Source organism: Sarcophilus harrisii, chromosome 2 (genome assembly GCF_902635505.1).
Source record: "Sarcophilus harrisii chromosome 2, mSarHar1.11, whole genome shotgun sequence".
NCBI classification, from domain to species: domain Eukaryota; kingdom Metazoa; phylum Chordata; class Mammalia; order Dasyuromorphia; family Dasyuridae; genus Sarcophilus; species Sarcophilus harrisii.
This window is the reverse complement of record NC_045427.1, coordinates 466,525,368-466,541,834: the sequence shown is the minus strand read 5'-3', so window position 1 is coordinate 466,541,834 and position 16,467 is coordinate 466,525,368. Positions and strand designations below refer to the sequence as shown.

At 31.8% G+C, this 16,467-nt stretch overlaps 1 protein-coding gene across 2 annotated transcripts in view; it reads left to right on the top strand.

The window, feature by feature from the left end:
- BRD7 (bromodomain containing 7) overlaps positions 1–16,467 on the top strand; it is a 44,776-nt gene that overhangs the window by 3,483 nt on the left and 24,826 nt on the right. For both annotated transcript variants that reach the window (XM_031954469.1, XM_031954470.1), the window contains exons 3-5: positions 13,231–13,360; positions 13,763–13,820; positions 15,648–15,792. In XM_031954469.1, coding sequence (XP_031810329.1) covers positions 13,231–13,360; positions 13,763–13,820; positions 15,648–15,792 — 333 coding nt within the window. The remainder of the gene's footprint in view (positions 1–13,230; positions 13,361–13,762; positions 13,821–15,647; positions 15,793–16,467) is intronic.

Here is a 16,467-nt window from a genome sequence, read left to right as displayed (position 1 = left end):
GAAAATTAATTGTTGTGGTCTGATTGAATAATGAATTCAACTCTAGTGCAAAGGAAAGAGCATAGTATTCTAGGTTTAAAGGACCTAAGTTCAAATCTCATCTAGGATGCTTAGGACCTTTGTGACCTTCGGTAAATCCCTCAACTTTTATGAATCTCTTCATCTGTATCTTATTCTTATTCATTTGTGTCCAGTGTATGTAATCCGTGTGATTTCCTTGGCAAAAATACCAGAGTACTTTTCCATTCTCTTTTTCCTATGTCCCCATTTTGCAGATGAGGAATTAAGGCAATAGGGGTTAAGTGATTTGCCCAGGATCACACAGCTAGTAAGTACCTGAGGCCAGATTTAAGCTGGAATCTTACTGACTCCAGGATCAGTGCTCTACATATTGTGCCACCTAGCTGCCTCCATATCTTGTCTTTCTTAATTCTGCATATGTGATCCTAGGATTTCTTTATTTGCTTCTAAGAATTTTGGGGGAAGGGTAGGTGTGAAGTGGATAGAGCATTGGGCTAAGAATCAGAAAGAGTCATTCCTGTGTTTAAATCCGGTCTCATATACTTACTAGATATATGATGTTGGACAAGTCATTTAAACCTCTATTTTTCTCAGTTCTTCAACTATAAAATGGGGACATATTGGAGCCAACCACTCTAATACTTTTTACCAGAAAAACCCCATATGTGGTCACAGAGCAGAGTAAAGCTACTAGAAAAAAAAAAAAAGTTTTGATCCATTATCCATTGGCTTCAAGTTCTTTTTGTTTTCTGATTTTCTTTATGGCAAGTATCAGTATATTTGTAATTTAGTTCTACTCTATATGTCCCCACCATTCTGGGATGAGGTTCTCCCATTTGGAATATAAACAAATTAAAATTTCTAGTTTTCTTAAAACTTATAATCCTTTATTCCTTTTTAATCATGTTGAAATAGAAAGGGGATATTTAATACTAAGGACCTTTTGGGATTTTTTCTTTGTTTTAATGGGTTGCTATGGATAAATATTTCATCACCTAATGGCCAACTTACAAGTGATGAGTTTATCCATATATAATAAAGTCGATCCTTAACAAATATAATTTGTCATCACAACCATTCTAGAAACTTTTTCAACTTTGAAAAAGCTGCCAGATATATTACTCAATTGGCTTAGCCTTCAAGAACTTGGGGTAGCCTCCATTCCTTAAAGAGAAATCAGAGTTGTGGAGGAATTAAGTATATAATGTGAAGGATAACAGATCAACAGCCCAGATACTATTCTTACTATTCCTGGGATGCTGGAAAGACTCTAACCTTGGATAGACCTTCTGTGAAGGATTTATGTAATTTATTATTTTTCTGTATTTTTTTTTTTTTTTTTTTTTAGACAATTGTCTCACTCTTTGGTCTCCTTTCTCTTGTAACATTCCTTATTTTTGGCTTTAATTATATTTTATTTTTATAATATAAACAAAGTGTAAGAAATTTGTTTTAATATATCTTTTTGGACTTTTTTAATTGATTTGTACATGAAATTGGACAATTTTATGTTTTAAAACTTTAATGGAACTATGCTATCATTGATATGGCTATTTTCTCTAACCATACAAATCACAGTCTCTGTCATTCCACATCATTTTGTCTTCTTAATCAATTAAACTTCTTTATTAAATGGTGATGGCCTTTGTCAGTGTTTCATCTGATGTAATTCAGGTCTGTATCTTCTCATGAGCCTTCTACATGGGGTCTACCTAATGTCTGGGGGACTGTCTTCTGGTTGCTTGTGTTGTACAAATGCTAACAAAGCAGAAAGACTGATCATCTGTTATCTATTTTCTCTTATTACTTGACCAAATCATTTCCTTTTTCATCATTCATCTGATGACTCCATTTAAGCTGCTTTCTTTATACAATTTTTTCACCATTTTAATAAAATTGATAACAATTTTATTATATAAACCAATTTTATAGATAACATAAAAATAATGTAATACATATAGATATTTGTAACAAAAATAATCATCGTAATAAGTTGAAAGGACTTCTTTTTTGGTATAAAGTTTCTCAAAATGTGTTATCTTTGATGACATTGCTGCTCATAATTCTCTTTTTAATTGCATATCTCTTTTTTCTTTTTCTTTTATTAATCTGTCCCTCCCACTACTCCTTTCCTCCATTGAGGAAATAACAAATGAATATATAACTGCATAATCTGGCAAAGCAAATTCCCACATTGGCCATGTAATGTAAATGTAAGCCTCTACATTTTAAATTCATCACCTCTGTGGCAGGAGGCTTTTGTGGTTTTATGGTTTATCGTTGAGTTGATGAAACTTCTAAATTCTTTCAACATCGTATTTTCTCTGTAATATTGTTTTCTCTGTATAGATTGTTCTAATTCTATTCACTTTGCTTTGTATTAATTCATAGAGATCTTCCCAATTTTCTCTGAAACTGTCCATTTTTGTTATTTCTTGGGAATGGAAGAATTAAGTGACTTGCCTAGAGTCACACAGTTAGCAAATGTTGTCTGAGGACAGATTTGAACTCGGATCCTTCTAACTTCAGAATGGTGCTCTACTAAGCCATCCAATTGCCCCTATTTTTTTCATTTCTTAAGGAAATGTAACATATTCTATTACATTTATATGCTAGTTTTTTTTAAAAAACCATCTTTCAATAGGAGACACCCTTAATTCTAGTAAAAACCTGCTCTAAATATTTGTGTACATATAGGTCTTTCTTCTCATATTGATTATACAAATAATAGTGATATAGCTGGGTCAAAGATCATACACAATTTAGTATCTTGTAGGACATAGTTTCAAATCGTTGAACCATTCTTAAGAATATGTTGCAGCCTATCAGTTTTATATTGCCTAATTATTTATAACTTTAAATCTTTATCAATCTTCTTGACCCTGCAGACATATAGTATTTAATAGGCCTTTGTTTCAGTCAAAAGCTGAAGCATCTTAGAAGCACTTCCTAATTTTCCATAAGTAATCTTAACCCACTATCATTAGTCTATTCAGTTCAAGGTCCAGGGTTTTGTCTATCTACCATATCAGTCGAGGGATGTATATGTATCTCAAATATATGTACATGTACACACACACACACACACACACACACACACATATATTTAATGGGCAAGATCTATGGGTTATTTTACCAACTGCATATCATAGTCTAAATCAGTAATGTCAAACTTGAATAGAAACAATCCTTACTGGCTGCATATTAACTAGAAAACCACAAATTAACAATATCTATGTTGCATTTTATTTATTTTTTGTTTAAACATTTCCCACTTACATTTCAGTGCAGTTCAAGACACTTGGGGGTTGGTAGAGACTTCAAGTTTTGCACCTCTGATTTAGATAATAAACATTCTTCAAACATTTGGATTTTTCTAGTTTCATATTTTGGATACTTATGTCTAACTTTTGAAATGATTGTGATTCTTAAGTATCCTTTGAAGTGTTCTAGACCTTGATGAAACCAATATGTTATCCCCTCCCTTAGATGGCAAGTAATCCAATAGATGTTATACATGTTAAAATACATGTAAACATATTTGTACAATTATCTTGCTGCACAAGAAAGATCAAATCAACAAGGAAAGAAAATGAATAAGAAAACAAAATGCAAACAAACAACAACAAAAAGAGTGAGAATGTTATGTTAGCTCATAAACATTTTGTAGAAATCATAAGCGCTCAATAATTACTATTCTTTTCTCAGTGCCTTTTTAGGACTATAACTTTTTCCAACTATTTGATAGCCTCCTCTCAGTTATTATGAGAATTGATTCCCTCAATAATTAGAATTTTGCTAGCTCCAGTACATATTTCGAATATACTTGATCTGTGCCAACTGTTCTTCTCATTTTTGTTTTTTTTTTCTAGTGCTATTTCTGCTTCCTTGTACATCATATCAGGAACTGTGATATTAGAGTCCAAATATTATAACTCCATATTAATTGATAGAGAAGATTTTTGTCATAGAAGTATTGGGTCTTGTATAGGTCTTTTACATTTTTTGTTCATTGCTCCTCTTTGAATTTTATCCTTAAATGTCCTTAAAGGTAAGCTGACATAAATGGTTCTTCTATAAGTCTTTCTATAAAATTATTTTTGCCTTCTACTGCTTCGTGTTTTTTGTTTTTTGTTTGTTTTGGGTTTTTTGCTGAGGCAATTGGGGTTAAGTGACTTACCCAGGGTCACACTGCTAGGAAGTGTTAAGTGTCTGAGACTAGCTTTGAACTCAGGGTTCCTGACTTCAGGGTTGTGCTCTATCCATTGAGCCACCTAACTGCCTCTGCTTCATGCTTTTTTAAGGAAGCACTACTACTCATACTCTTTTACCATTCTTCTATGTATTTATATTACTCATCTATTTATATTTAAAACTAATGTGGCTTTTGGCAGCTATCACTCTCCAGTTTTCAAAGTGATTAAGTATTTGCTTGCTGAGGCAGTTTCTTGTCTCTTATTCTTCTTATACTGATTAAACTTCCTTAGTAAATGATAATAGACTATCACTTTTGTCCCCATCCATTTTTTTGTTGTTAATTGTAATTGACTTAACTAGAGGCCATTTCATAAATGCAGAACTGTAAAGGACCTCAGATGAAGTCTAGGCCATCTTCATTTTAGAAATAAGGAAGCTGAGTCTCCAAAAGTTAATTGATTTAGATAGAAAATATGAAATATGATATTTGAGCCCAAGTTCTGTTTCTAGAGTAAGTGCTCTTGACTGTATCATGTCTAGTGCTACTTCTGCTTCTAATGTCGTCTTCTAATTTTTATTCTTTTATTTTGGTGTTGATTTTGATCTTTGTGTCAGCTAGAAGGCATAGTAAATTGAGCTTTGGACTTGGAGTAAAGACTTGAGTTCAAACTCTGCCTCAAGTATTTATTAGCTGGGTGACCCTGAACAAGTTACCTTTTTTCTGCTTCAATTTCCTCATCTGTAAAATGGGTATAATAATACCTACTTCATAGGAGTTTTGTGAGAATCAAATAAAATAATTCATGTCCAAAGCTGCAGTCAAGATGGCAAAATGAGTCAGCATTTTTGTCTAGCTCAGCTGATACACTTCCACAAATATCTAGGAAATGCACCAAATGGGAACAAAAAGTTGTAATTTTTTCCAACCCAGGGCAACTTAGGAAGATAAAGAGGTCTTGAGGACTCTGGGGCAACAGCTGACCAGAAATGTAGTCGTGGCAATGAATGATAAGGAGCATTCTAGCATTCTAAGGGAATGCTAGTAAGGGAACTCAAGGACAGGAAGCATCAGGAAAGAAAGAGATTGTAGGAGACTCCATCCAGACCTCTAGGCACAGGAACCTGTTTACAAACCATTCTATTGCCTTTTATCAAATGCCATGCCAGAGAGAAGGATGAGGAGTCATTAAAAAAAAAAAAAAAAAGCCTTAGCTATGTATGGAGTTTAGCTTTGTGGCTCTGAGCCCAAGAGCAGAAGAAAGACTTGGCTTTACCTTTTAGTCCCAATGAAATAACCAGGGCAGGGAGTCAAGCAGTTTAGTTACTCTAAACCTATAGAACATCCTAGTGGACTAACATTAACTGATTATAGTAGCAATATTGGAAACTCAATCACACACAATCCAACAGATCCAAATCTGGTCAGGAATTAACAGAGCTCATACTAAGAGGGCAGTGAACAGACCTCCCCCAAATCAAACCAGCTTGGAAGTATTATAAATTTGTAGGCTGCCAATCTGAGGTGTCAAAACAGCAGAAGGATATAAAAAGAGAAACTTAGACCAGAGATCTTCCTCACAAGCAGAGTCCAACACTAAAATAAAATCCAAAGTCAAGAAGTAGACCAGGAGAATGAACAAACAAAAAACTCCAACTATAAAGAGCTACTACAATGACAGAAAAGCTTGGACCCAAACTCAGCATTGATAGAGAAAAGGTTTTTATCATCGAAATATTGGCAGATAGAAAAGACAAAAAGGGATGGAGGGGGGAGGAAAAATATTTTTTTAAGTCAAATAAAAATGGAAGAAAAAAAATAGGAAAAGAAATGAAAGCTACAAAAAAAAAGTTATGAAAAAGAGAATAACAGCTTTTCAAAAGAGATACAAAATATTACTAAAGAAAATAACTAAAAATTGGCTAAATGGTAAAAAAAAAAAAAAAAGGATACAAAACATTGCTAAGGAAAAATAACTCCTTATGAATTTAAATTGCTCAAATGGTAAAAGAGGTACAAAACATTGCTTTACTTTAAAAAAATTACTTCTTAAAATTTGGAATTGAACAAATAGAAACTGATGATTACAGGAGACATCAGGAAAAAGTAGGAGAAAATATGAAATACAGGAAAAATAGTTGACCTAGAAAATAAATTGAGGTGAGATAATTTAAGAATCATTGGACTACCTAGAAGCAACGAACAAAAGGAAAAAAAACCTGATCCACATGTTTCAGGAAATTATAAAGAAAAACTGCCCAGTTATCTTAAGTCCAGAGGACAAAGTAGAAATCAAAAGAGTCCACCAGTCACTGCAGAAGGAAACCCCAAAATGAAAACTCCTTAAAAAAAAATAACCAAAATTCTGAATTCTAGGATCCAGAAGCAAATAATTCAAGTAACAAGAAAGAATTCAAATTCCATGGAACCACAGTCAGGATCTCTCAGGCACAAATCATCTGCATTTCTGTATATTACCAGCAGTATCCAACTGAAAGAGAAATTCCATTTAAAATAACTACAGATAGTATCAAATTCTTGAAAGTCTACCTATTTAGATATACATAGGAACTAGTTGAATACAAATACAGAACATTCTTCACAGAAATAAAGACAGATCGAAGTAATTGAATAAATATTAATTGCTTATGGTAGGCCAAGCCAGTATAACAAAAATGACATTATCTAAATTAATTTACTTATTCAGTACCATGCCAAACTATTAAAGACTTCTTCTATAGAGCTGGAAAAATAACAAAATTCATCTAGTGGAACAAAAAGTCACAAGTATACATGAAAAGGTCAAAGAGTCAATAGAAAATAAAAATTGTATAGGAAGGGTTTCTAGCAGTACCAGATTTCAAATTATTTTACAAAGTTAAAATTATCAAAACAAAAAGTAAAATTATTGGGCAAGAAATAGAGAGGATTGTCGGAACAAATTTGGTATACAATACTATGTAGAAGCAAATGAACCAAATAACTTGATAAACCCAAGTGAGCTGTTTGGGCAAGAACCCATTGGTTGACAAAAATAATTAGGGAAACTGGAAAGTTATCTGGGCAGAAACTAGACATCGACTAACGTTTATACCATATACCAAGATAAGCTCAAAATGGGTACTTGATTTAGACATTTTCTTATGATGTCAAGCAAATCTTAAGCAAATTAGTGGAGTAGGGAAGAAATTATCTTTCCAATTTATTGATGGGGGAAAAACTCATGGCCAAACAAGAGATAGAAAGGTTCATGCTAGTTAAAATGGATAATTTTGATCATATAAATATGAGTTTTTGCACAAACAAAATCTAAGCAGCTAAAATTAGAAGAAAACGGAATAGGGGAAAATCTTTGCAGCAGGTTTCTCTTACAAAGGTCTCTCTTTTTTTTCCTCTGAAGCAATTAGAGTTAAAGTGACTTGTCCAGGGTCACACAGTTAGGAAGTGTTAAGTGTCTGAGGCCACATTGAACTCAAGGCCTCCTGATTTTCAGGCCACTGAGCCATCTGGCAGCCTCTGAGCAGGATGCTCTTAGGGAAAGAAAAAAAACTGGAAAGTCCTTCATGAATTTAAGCAAAGTGAAATGTACTGTGTACAAACTAATTACAATGTTCTGAGATGACCAGCTGTAAATGACCGCTATTCTCAGCAGTACAATGATCCACAACTACTCTGAAGGACTTAGGATGAAAAATCTTGTCCATACTCAAAGAAGGAACTGATTGTGTCTGAATATAGATTGAAGCATTCTCACTTCCATCTTTTTCTTTTTCTTTTTTTTCAATTTAATTTTTCTTGAGGGTTTTTATTTTCATTAGGATAGGAGATCTGTGTTTTCTTTCACAACCTGAATTTTATGGAAGTGCTTTGCATAACTTCGCATGTGGTATCTTAATTGTGATTGAGGATAAGGGAGAGAACCTAGAACTCAAAAAATTTTTTTAAAAGCATGAAAAATGTTTTTTGTTTTAAATGTAATTGGAGGTAAATATTAAATAAGCAAGTCAAGTATAAAAAAATTTAAAATAAAATACATATCATAATCAAAAAAAATTAGAGCCACTCAAGAATTAATAATGGTCAAAAGATATGAATGGGCAATTTTTGTCCCTAGTAAATTTATTTATTTTTAATACATATTGCTTTGTAAATCATATTGGGAGAGAAAAATCAAAGCAAAAAAGAAAAACTATGGGAGAGAGAAAAAACAAAAAAGAAGTGAACATAACATGTTAATTTACAGTTAGTCTCCTTAGGTTTTTTTTCTGGATGTAGATAGTATTGTCTGTCCAAAATCTATTGGGATTGCTTTAAATCACTGGACAAAGTCTTTCATAGTTGATCATTGCACATTCTTGCTGTTATTGTGACCAATGTATCCTTGATTCTGCTTGTTTCGTTTAGTTCATGTTCAGTTCATGTTAATCTTTCCAGGCATTTCTAAAAATCAACTTGTTCATCATTTTTTATAGAACAATAATATTATTCCATTACCTTCATATACTACAACTTGTTTAGCTATTCTACAATTGACGGGTAACTACTCATTTTCCAATTCTTTGTTACCACAAAAAGAATTGCTACAAACACTTTTTCACATATAGATTCTTTTCCCTCCTTTATGATTTCCTTGAGATACAGACCCAGTAATCGCACTGCTGGGTCAAAGGGTATACACAATTTTATAACCCTTTGGGCGTAGTTTGAAATTGCTTTCCAGAATGATTGGATCATTTCATAACTCCACCAGCAATGCATTAATGCCCCAGTTTTCCTACATTCCTTCCAACATTTATCATTATCTTTACCTGGAATGAACAATTTTCACTAGAAGAAATCAAAGCTATTATTATAATTAGCTATTATTTTTTAATGTCCTAAATTGCTAATAAATAGAAAAATACAACTAAAAATCACTCTGAGATAACATTTTACACCATGAAATTGGCTATGATGATAAAAAAAAAAATGGAAAAGCTAAATTTTTGAGAATATGCAACAGATAACCCCAATTCATTGTTGAAGGAGCTGTGCAATAATCCAATCATTCTGGAAAACAATATGGAACTGTGCCCAAAAACCTATACCCCATAGAGATGAAAGTAAAAAAGAATTTGATCACGAATATAAAAATATTCATAATAATCCTGTTTTGATGGCAAAGAATTGGAATTACAAGATGATTGAACAAGTTATGGTATTTGAATGTGATGTCATACTATTGTTTTTTTAAGAAATGATGAAGCATAAAAAAAGGGAAAAGGACCCATATATGCAAAAATGTTTGTAGCAGCCCTTTTTGTAGTAGCAAGAAACTGGAAACTGAGTGGATGCTCATCAATTGGAGAATGGCTGAATAAGTTATGGAATATGCATGTAATGGAATATTAATTTTCCATAAGAAATGATCAGCAGGCTGTTTTCAGAAAGACCTGGAGAAGATTTACATGAACTGAGGCTAAGTGAAATGAGTAGAACCAAAAAAAAACATTGTGCACAGCAACAAGATTATGTGATGATCAATGTAATTGGCTCTTTTCAACAATGAGGTGATTTAGATCAATTCCAGTGTGGGGCAGGGGGACAGAAATTTGTTTTGCAAATACATATTTGTGATGGGTTTCATTTTTCTTGCCTTCACATTGGATGGGAGAAGCATGATAAATGTAGAAAAATGTTTCAAAGAATTGCACATGTACTTATTGCCTAGGGGAGAGAGGAGGTGAGGAGTGAGGGAGAAAAACTCTGAACACAAAGTTTTGCAAGGGTGAATGTTGTAAACTATCTTTGCATGTATTTTGAAAAATAAAAAGTGATTATTAAAAAAAAGAAATGTTGAAGCCAGTGCTTTCAGAAAAACCTGATAAGATTTATATATGCTGATGCAATAAACTCAGAATAATGCACACAGTAACAGCGACTTTGTAAAGATAAACAATTTTGAAAGACTTAATAGCTCAGATCAATACAATAACCAACCACAATTATGAAGGATTAATGAAGAAACACGTTGAACACCACAGATAAAGATTTAATGAACTCAAAGTAAAATATGAAGTATATTTTTTCTCTTTCTTGCTTTAGTTTAGTTTGGTTGTTTTGTTTTTTCTTTTGGTGGAAGGGGTGCAGAAATTTGTTTTGCGGAAACCCATTTGTGATGGGTTTTATTTTTCTTGCTTTATTGGATGGGGGAGGAAGATAATTGAAAACTGAAAAAAAAAGTTTGCTTTTAAAAAACCTTCTAAATCCTAAAGTGTTACATAATTGTTAGCTATACTATTATTTGCTCTAACAAGTTAATGGTTTGATTATATGTAGTTGAATCTACAAGTATTATTAAGTACTTTCTGTGTTCCAGGTATTGTGGTAAATAATCTGATCCTTAGCCTCTCTAGTTCCTTATTCCCAACCAAAGTTTACACTACATTTCTCACTGTCCTCTCATCTGCTCTCCCTTGCATTGAAATAATTAAGTATTAAAGTACACATTAATTTAATTTGTAGGACCATTTCATGTTCTTTATAGAATTTCTCTACCTCTTCATCCTTTGCAATATAAATTAGCACACAAGGGGCAGTTATTTTCATGGTGGTCTGTTTCATCATAAGTACAGCAATGCAAAGTGACCAAGCATCTCATTAAATTATGTTTCTTTTTGCATCACAGTTTTATCTTCACTAATTCACTTATATGTGTCTCTAAGGACAACTTGTGAGCCATCCTTGGAGTTTCAATTTTCTCTTTTGGTTTTGTTTGTTATGAGAATGTCAAGATTGATGTGATTCAGTTCTTACAGTAGGATATCATTGGACAATGGACAGAGATCTCATATATAGAGTACCAAGAGTTAATGTTTATACATGATCTATTATAATCTGATTCTTATTACCTCTGTCCTTTATGTTCTCCCTTTTCTCATCACTGTCAATGCTCTCCCTTCTCAGACATTAGAAAAACGTTTTGATCTTTCACTCCCTACTTGGTTATATTTAGCTGGCTATGCATTGGATCTTCCCAATAAAACCTAAACTTCTTAAAGCCAGACTTTTGTTTTTAATCTTCGGTATGCTACATAAAGTAGTCACTAGAGAAATGTTTTTTGAAACAGTAAAACAAGTATAAAAAATTATGGGGAAACTGGGAAGTAGCATGATGGTGTTGGAGAGAACACTGGGCTTATAATCAGAGGAGACCACATTCACAGATTTTCTCGCTGACATTTATGACCTGCATGACCACAAACACAAGCAAGTCATTTTTCCTATTTGAATTATATTTCCTCATTTTTAAAACAGGGATACAAATATGTATGCTGCCTACCTCTCTGGGTTATTTTGAACACTCAGTGAGATTATGTATGGAAGTTACTTTTTAAATCTTAAATTAGTCTGCCAATGCAGATAGTTTCATTTTATTAAAAAAAATTAAAAGCAAATTAAGAAAATATTTCAATGATAATGGCTGAGGAAAAACCAGACATTTAGATTCCTATTTCCAGATCTACTTATAGGAAACCAATAGAAATTTATAAGGTTAAAAATCATTCTCTAATGGAGAAATGATCAAGGGATGTATATGTGTCTAAGTATATGTGTGTCTATATATGTGCATGTATATACAAATACACACAAGAAACAAAAAATTTTAATATCTGATAAAAAAAATTTGTCTCTGATGATGAAATTCTGTATTGTATTTAAAGAGCTACAGTATTGATTAAAGGTTTTGTTTCTTTAATCAGTGTTGAAATCATTAATATGAGTATTTTCTTCAAAAATGCAGATTGCACCTATTCATATCTGCCCATCCTAAACAACTCTTACTTGTGTACATCTGCCTAGTGTCCTAAGGGATTTCCTCAAAATCGCTTTACTTACTTGGATGCCACTGGAATACACAGGCTATCTTTCAGTTTTCTCTTACACTTGCTATTTTTTCAGCTCATCTTTTTTTTTGACCTATTTTTTATATTATCCTTTGTACAACTTCTACATAATTTCTTGTTTGTGATGTGATAGTCTGCTTATGTCCACCATGCCCTCCTCCGAAGCCTTTTGTGTGATTCTGAACTTATTTCTTCAAATATTACTCACAGCTGTACTACATCACTAGAAGGATATTTCTTTTTTCTTTTCTTTTTTTTTTTTTCAGAAAGAAGCTTGGGCTCATTTATATATAACTGACTTTTAAAACTTTGTATGTATACAGATACAAATGGATGCATATAAAGTTCAGAATGCAACTATTTATTAATCCCTTTTTTTTGTATGTGAGAGACACATCATGAAATATAAAATGCTGGACTCGCAGTCAGGAAAACTTGATTCATATCCTACTTCTCACATTTACTGGTGTGTTATAATAGTAGGCAAGTCATTTAACCTGTTTGAACCTTAATTTACCCCTCTATAAAATTAGGATTAGAATAACAGTAGCATTTATCTCATAGGGTTGTTGTGAAAATCAGTAATACATTCTGTAAACTTTAGAGCATCACATCAATGTCATTTGTTATTAATGTAAATAGTTCCAGTTACATTTGTCAGGAAAAGTCGTTTGAGGTTGCTAGTGCATGTTTATGGTGAAAATGATTAAAAACAAAAAGTAAGCTAGTAAAGCTACTCAATACTAGAGTAAGATAAAGAGAAGAATATTCTTTTCCTTTTGAAAGTCTAAGAAAAACAATTTGGTTGACTACAAAGAACAGGGCTCTATAAAATGCATGCTTGATGGCTTCCATTTCAAAAATTGGTCCAAAAAATTAGTTTGTCCAGCTGAAAGAGGAGTTATATTAAGTAGTGTTTGACTCTTTCTGAATGCTAGCTGTCTTATATGTTGCTCTACTCTTCTTTTTCCAGTAGATGGCAACCAGAATCCATTTAGATTTTTCGTACTTAAGAAAATCGATTTACTTTTGTTAATACACTCCTTTTTTCTGAAATTAATGTGAATCACATGTATTTAATAATACAGACCTTGAAACCTTTCTAAAATTTATACATTTCTTTTCTAGGAAGATAGAAAAAGGCGAGATCGGGATCGGACTGAGAGTGAGGCAGAAAAAGAACTTCAATGTCAAACTCCTTTAAGACTAGAATTACCCCCTGAGAAGCCTCTTACAAGTACATTGTCCAAGCAAGAAGGTGGGAATAGCTAAAAATAATTCACTTCCATGAGCATAGTACCAAAAAAGTTTTTTTTTTTTTAATTTACTTGGAATTAAGATGTGGGGAAAACTAATTTTAATTAGCCAAAGCTTCTCTTTTCTAAATTTAAAAAAAAAAATTCTGTTTCCATCACCTTTTATATTGAAATTGTTCAGTTTAGCTTTAATTTTTAGTCTGTATTTTCAGACTGGAACCATATGAAGCATGATTGAAATTTCTATTCTTAAACTTAATAAAAGGAAAGACAATGATAGATTATGAAGACATCAAAAGATATACTGATATATAAAATGTATCACATAAAAACTATATAGCTTAAACCTTCTGGTGTGAATTTTCTCTTTTAAAACTTTTTTTTGTCTTTCCTTTGTATATTAGAAGTAGAACAAACACCCCTTCAAGAGGCTTTGAATCAACTAATGAGACAATTACAAAGGTAAAGATGTATTTTAACATTTTGCGTTGAAATTGCGTAGTCATAACAGAGGATAATTTGTGGATACCACTTTTTAAAGTCTAGAGTATGTGGCCTATGTCCAAGTTTACTTAATTTTAAAGTGAATGATAAATATTTTGCCTGGCAATAAAAGATACTATAAGATACTGAGTAGTCAAATGTCCCCATTTGGTTTGTTTTAACTGGCGACTTGTAGGCTGTTAAGATGCTTTTTAATGGCAATTTTCTCTTTGATTTAAAATATTTTAACAATGTTAGAACTTAAAACCAGGAATTAATAATATATGTGTGTGTTTGTATTTGTGCTTTTATCATTAATAAATAGGGGAGGTACCTTTTATATATTTTTATAGTGCCAGCACATCATGAGTCTTTTGTGAATATTAACTACATACAGACTAAATTCTGGAAAAAGCAAATAATCATGCATAACATAGATAGCAGGCTTCTTTCTAAGTCTTGAATTTTAGTCTTGGCCAACATTTTAATTGTTGGCCACATAAAATAGTTTCAACATCATCCTAGTAAGAGAAGAAATGATGTGTCCTGTTTTAAGAGATTGAATTGGGTGAACCCAGATATTTTTATTTTTAATCCAAACACTGATTCTTATTACTTATATTAAAAAAAAAAAAAAAAAAAAAAGCCTTATTCAAAATTTGTACGCACAAATTTTGTTTGGTTCTTTCTTCTAGAATTATATTTTGAAATTATGTTGACCATTTGCAGAAAGATGATAGTCACATTTAGATTAAAGAATGAATTTTAAATTAATCTTATACCTAGCTTTTCTCTGTGATTATCCTGCATTTACCACAATGCCCATCACAAAGAAATTCCCAGGAGAAAGTCCCTGGTACTAAATATTCAAATTTAGCATTGTCATGAAATACAAAAAAAAAAAAAAAAAAATTGGTCTGATTTTCCAACCTATTATATAACAAGACTAAAATCAGTATCTTTTATTACCCAAAGAGTAGAAATATGGCATACTTCATAGTTACTATAGATGGATAACTTAGTTTAAACAAGCATACCTAAATTTATACATTCAAAAATGTCCCTTTCAAAGTTATCATACCATTGTTTAAAACCTATTTAGAAATATTTCTTTGTAGAATTCCCTTCATAGTTTGTATATAGCACATTGTTTTGAATCTCAGTGGTTAAAATTTCATCTTTTGATCAAAAATGAGATATGATGCTAAAGTGGTAAAATTTGTTTCCTTGCATAACTCAAACTGGTTCTGAAGGGAACTCTAAAAATATATAGTAATTCACATTGACTATGTTGAAGAGGATAATGTTCATTTTTATGCTAAGCTTATTACTTTGTATGACATAAACTATGTTCCTGCCTATACTAATTTTTACAAATAAATCTGGTAGAGGTGGCTTTATCATATGGTAAATGGCTCCTTCAGGGAAATGAATATAGTTGTATATTATTGTTTAGCACCTCTGTTGTTTTTTCCATCTTTGAATAATATATATTGATCATCAGCTGAGTGACCAATTTTATTTATTTCCTTTATTTCTAAGTAGAGGGATAATAAATTAATATTATGCATACTTAGAAGAAAAATTCTCTGTATCATAATGAAGCTTATTTATAAAACATTGGAATACTGTCATTAAGCAATGAATTAACTAGTCCTGTAACACCTTTACTTCATTTTTAAGTAAGAAACAGTTCTTGCCTTACTATGATTTTTTTTTCAGCTAGGAAAAGCTAGTTCTCCTGTACCGGTAGAACCTTTTGCAGTAGAAATGAAAAATAAGATTATCTCTTTCATGTCTTCACAGAAAGGACCCAAGTGCTTTCTTTTCATTTCCTGTGACTGATTTTATTGCTCCTGGCTACTCTATGATCATTAAACACCCAATGGATTTTAGTACTATGAAAGAAAAGATCAAGAACAATGACTACCAATCTATAGAAGAATTGAAGGTAGTTATAATTTATTTGTGTTTTCTGTGGGGAAAGAGACTAACCTATGATACAAGATAAAACTCTTGACATCTTTATTCAGTCCAGAGCCAAACTTTTGGATTCTCTAAACACTAAAGCTTGGTAGAAATCAGCATGTCTGATATCTAGGATATTTCCTATTAACTTTTTATTATGCAGAGAACTACTTAAAAAAAATTTTCAAAGACAGTATTTTCTGTCTCAGAAACTCAGTTTACTCTGTGATAGAAAACCAGATAAAGTACACCATGTGTAGCTTTTTTAGAATAAAATTTTACATGACTTTCATAAATGTTTTTTAAAATGTTGTTTCCCAATCTGAGATGAAAAAATATTAAAATTTTATTTTCAGATCAAAACAAACTTGTAGTTCAGATGGAAATTTAATTAAAACCAGTGTTCTTTTTCTTTTAAAATCATTTAAGAAAACATGCATGTTTCCATAAGTAAGCAGAAAATAAATTGGTCTGACCACAAATTTAAGGAAATAACTTGATTATATTTTTTTCTTATTGTTCTGTCCATGCATCCTTTTGGGGAATATTTTGCATATTATAATCGTGTTTTTAATGACTTTTGTGCTGTACATTTGGTTAGGAGAAAAGAAAAACAGAATGCAACACTTTAAAAATATGTATTTTAACTTTTTAAATT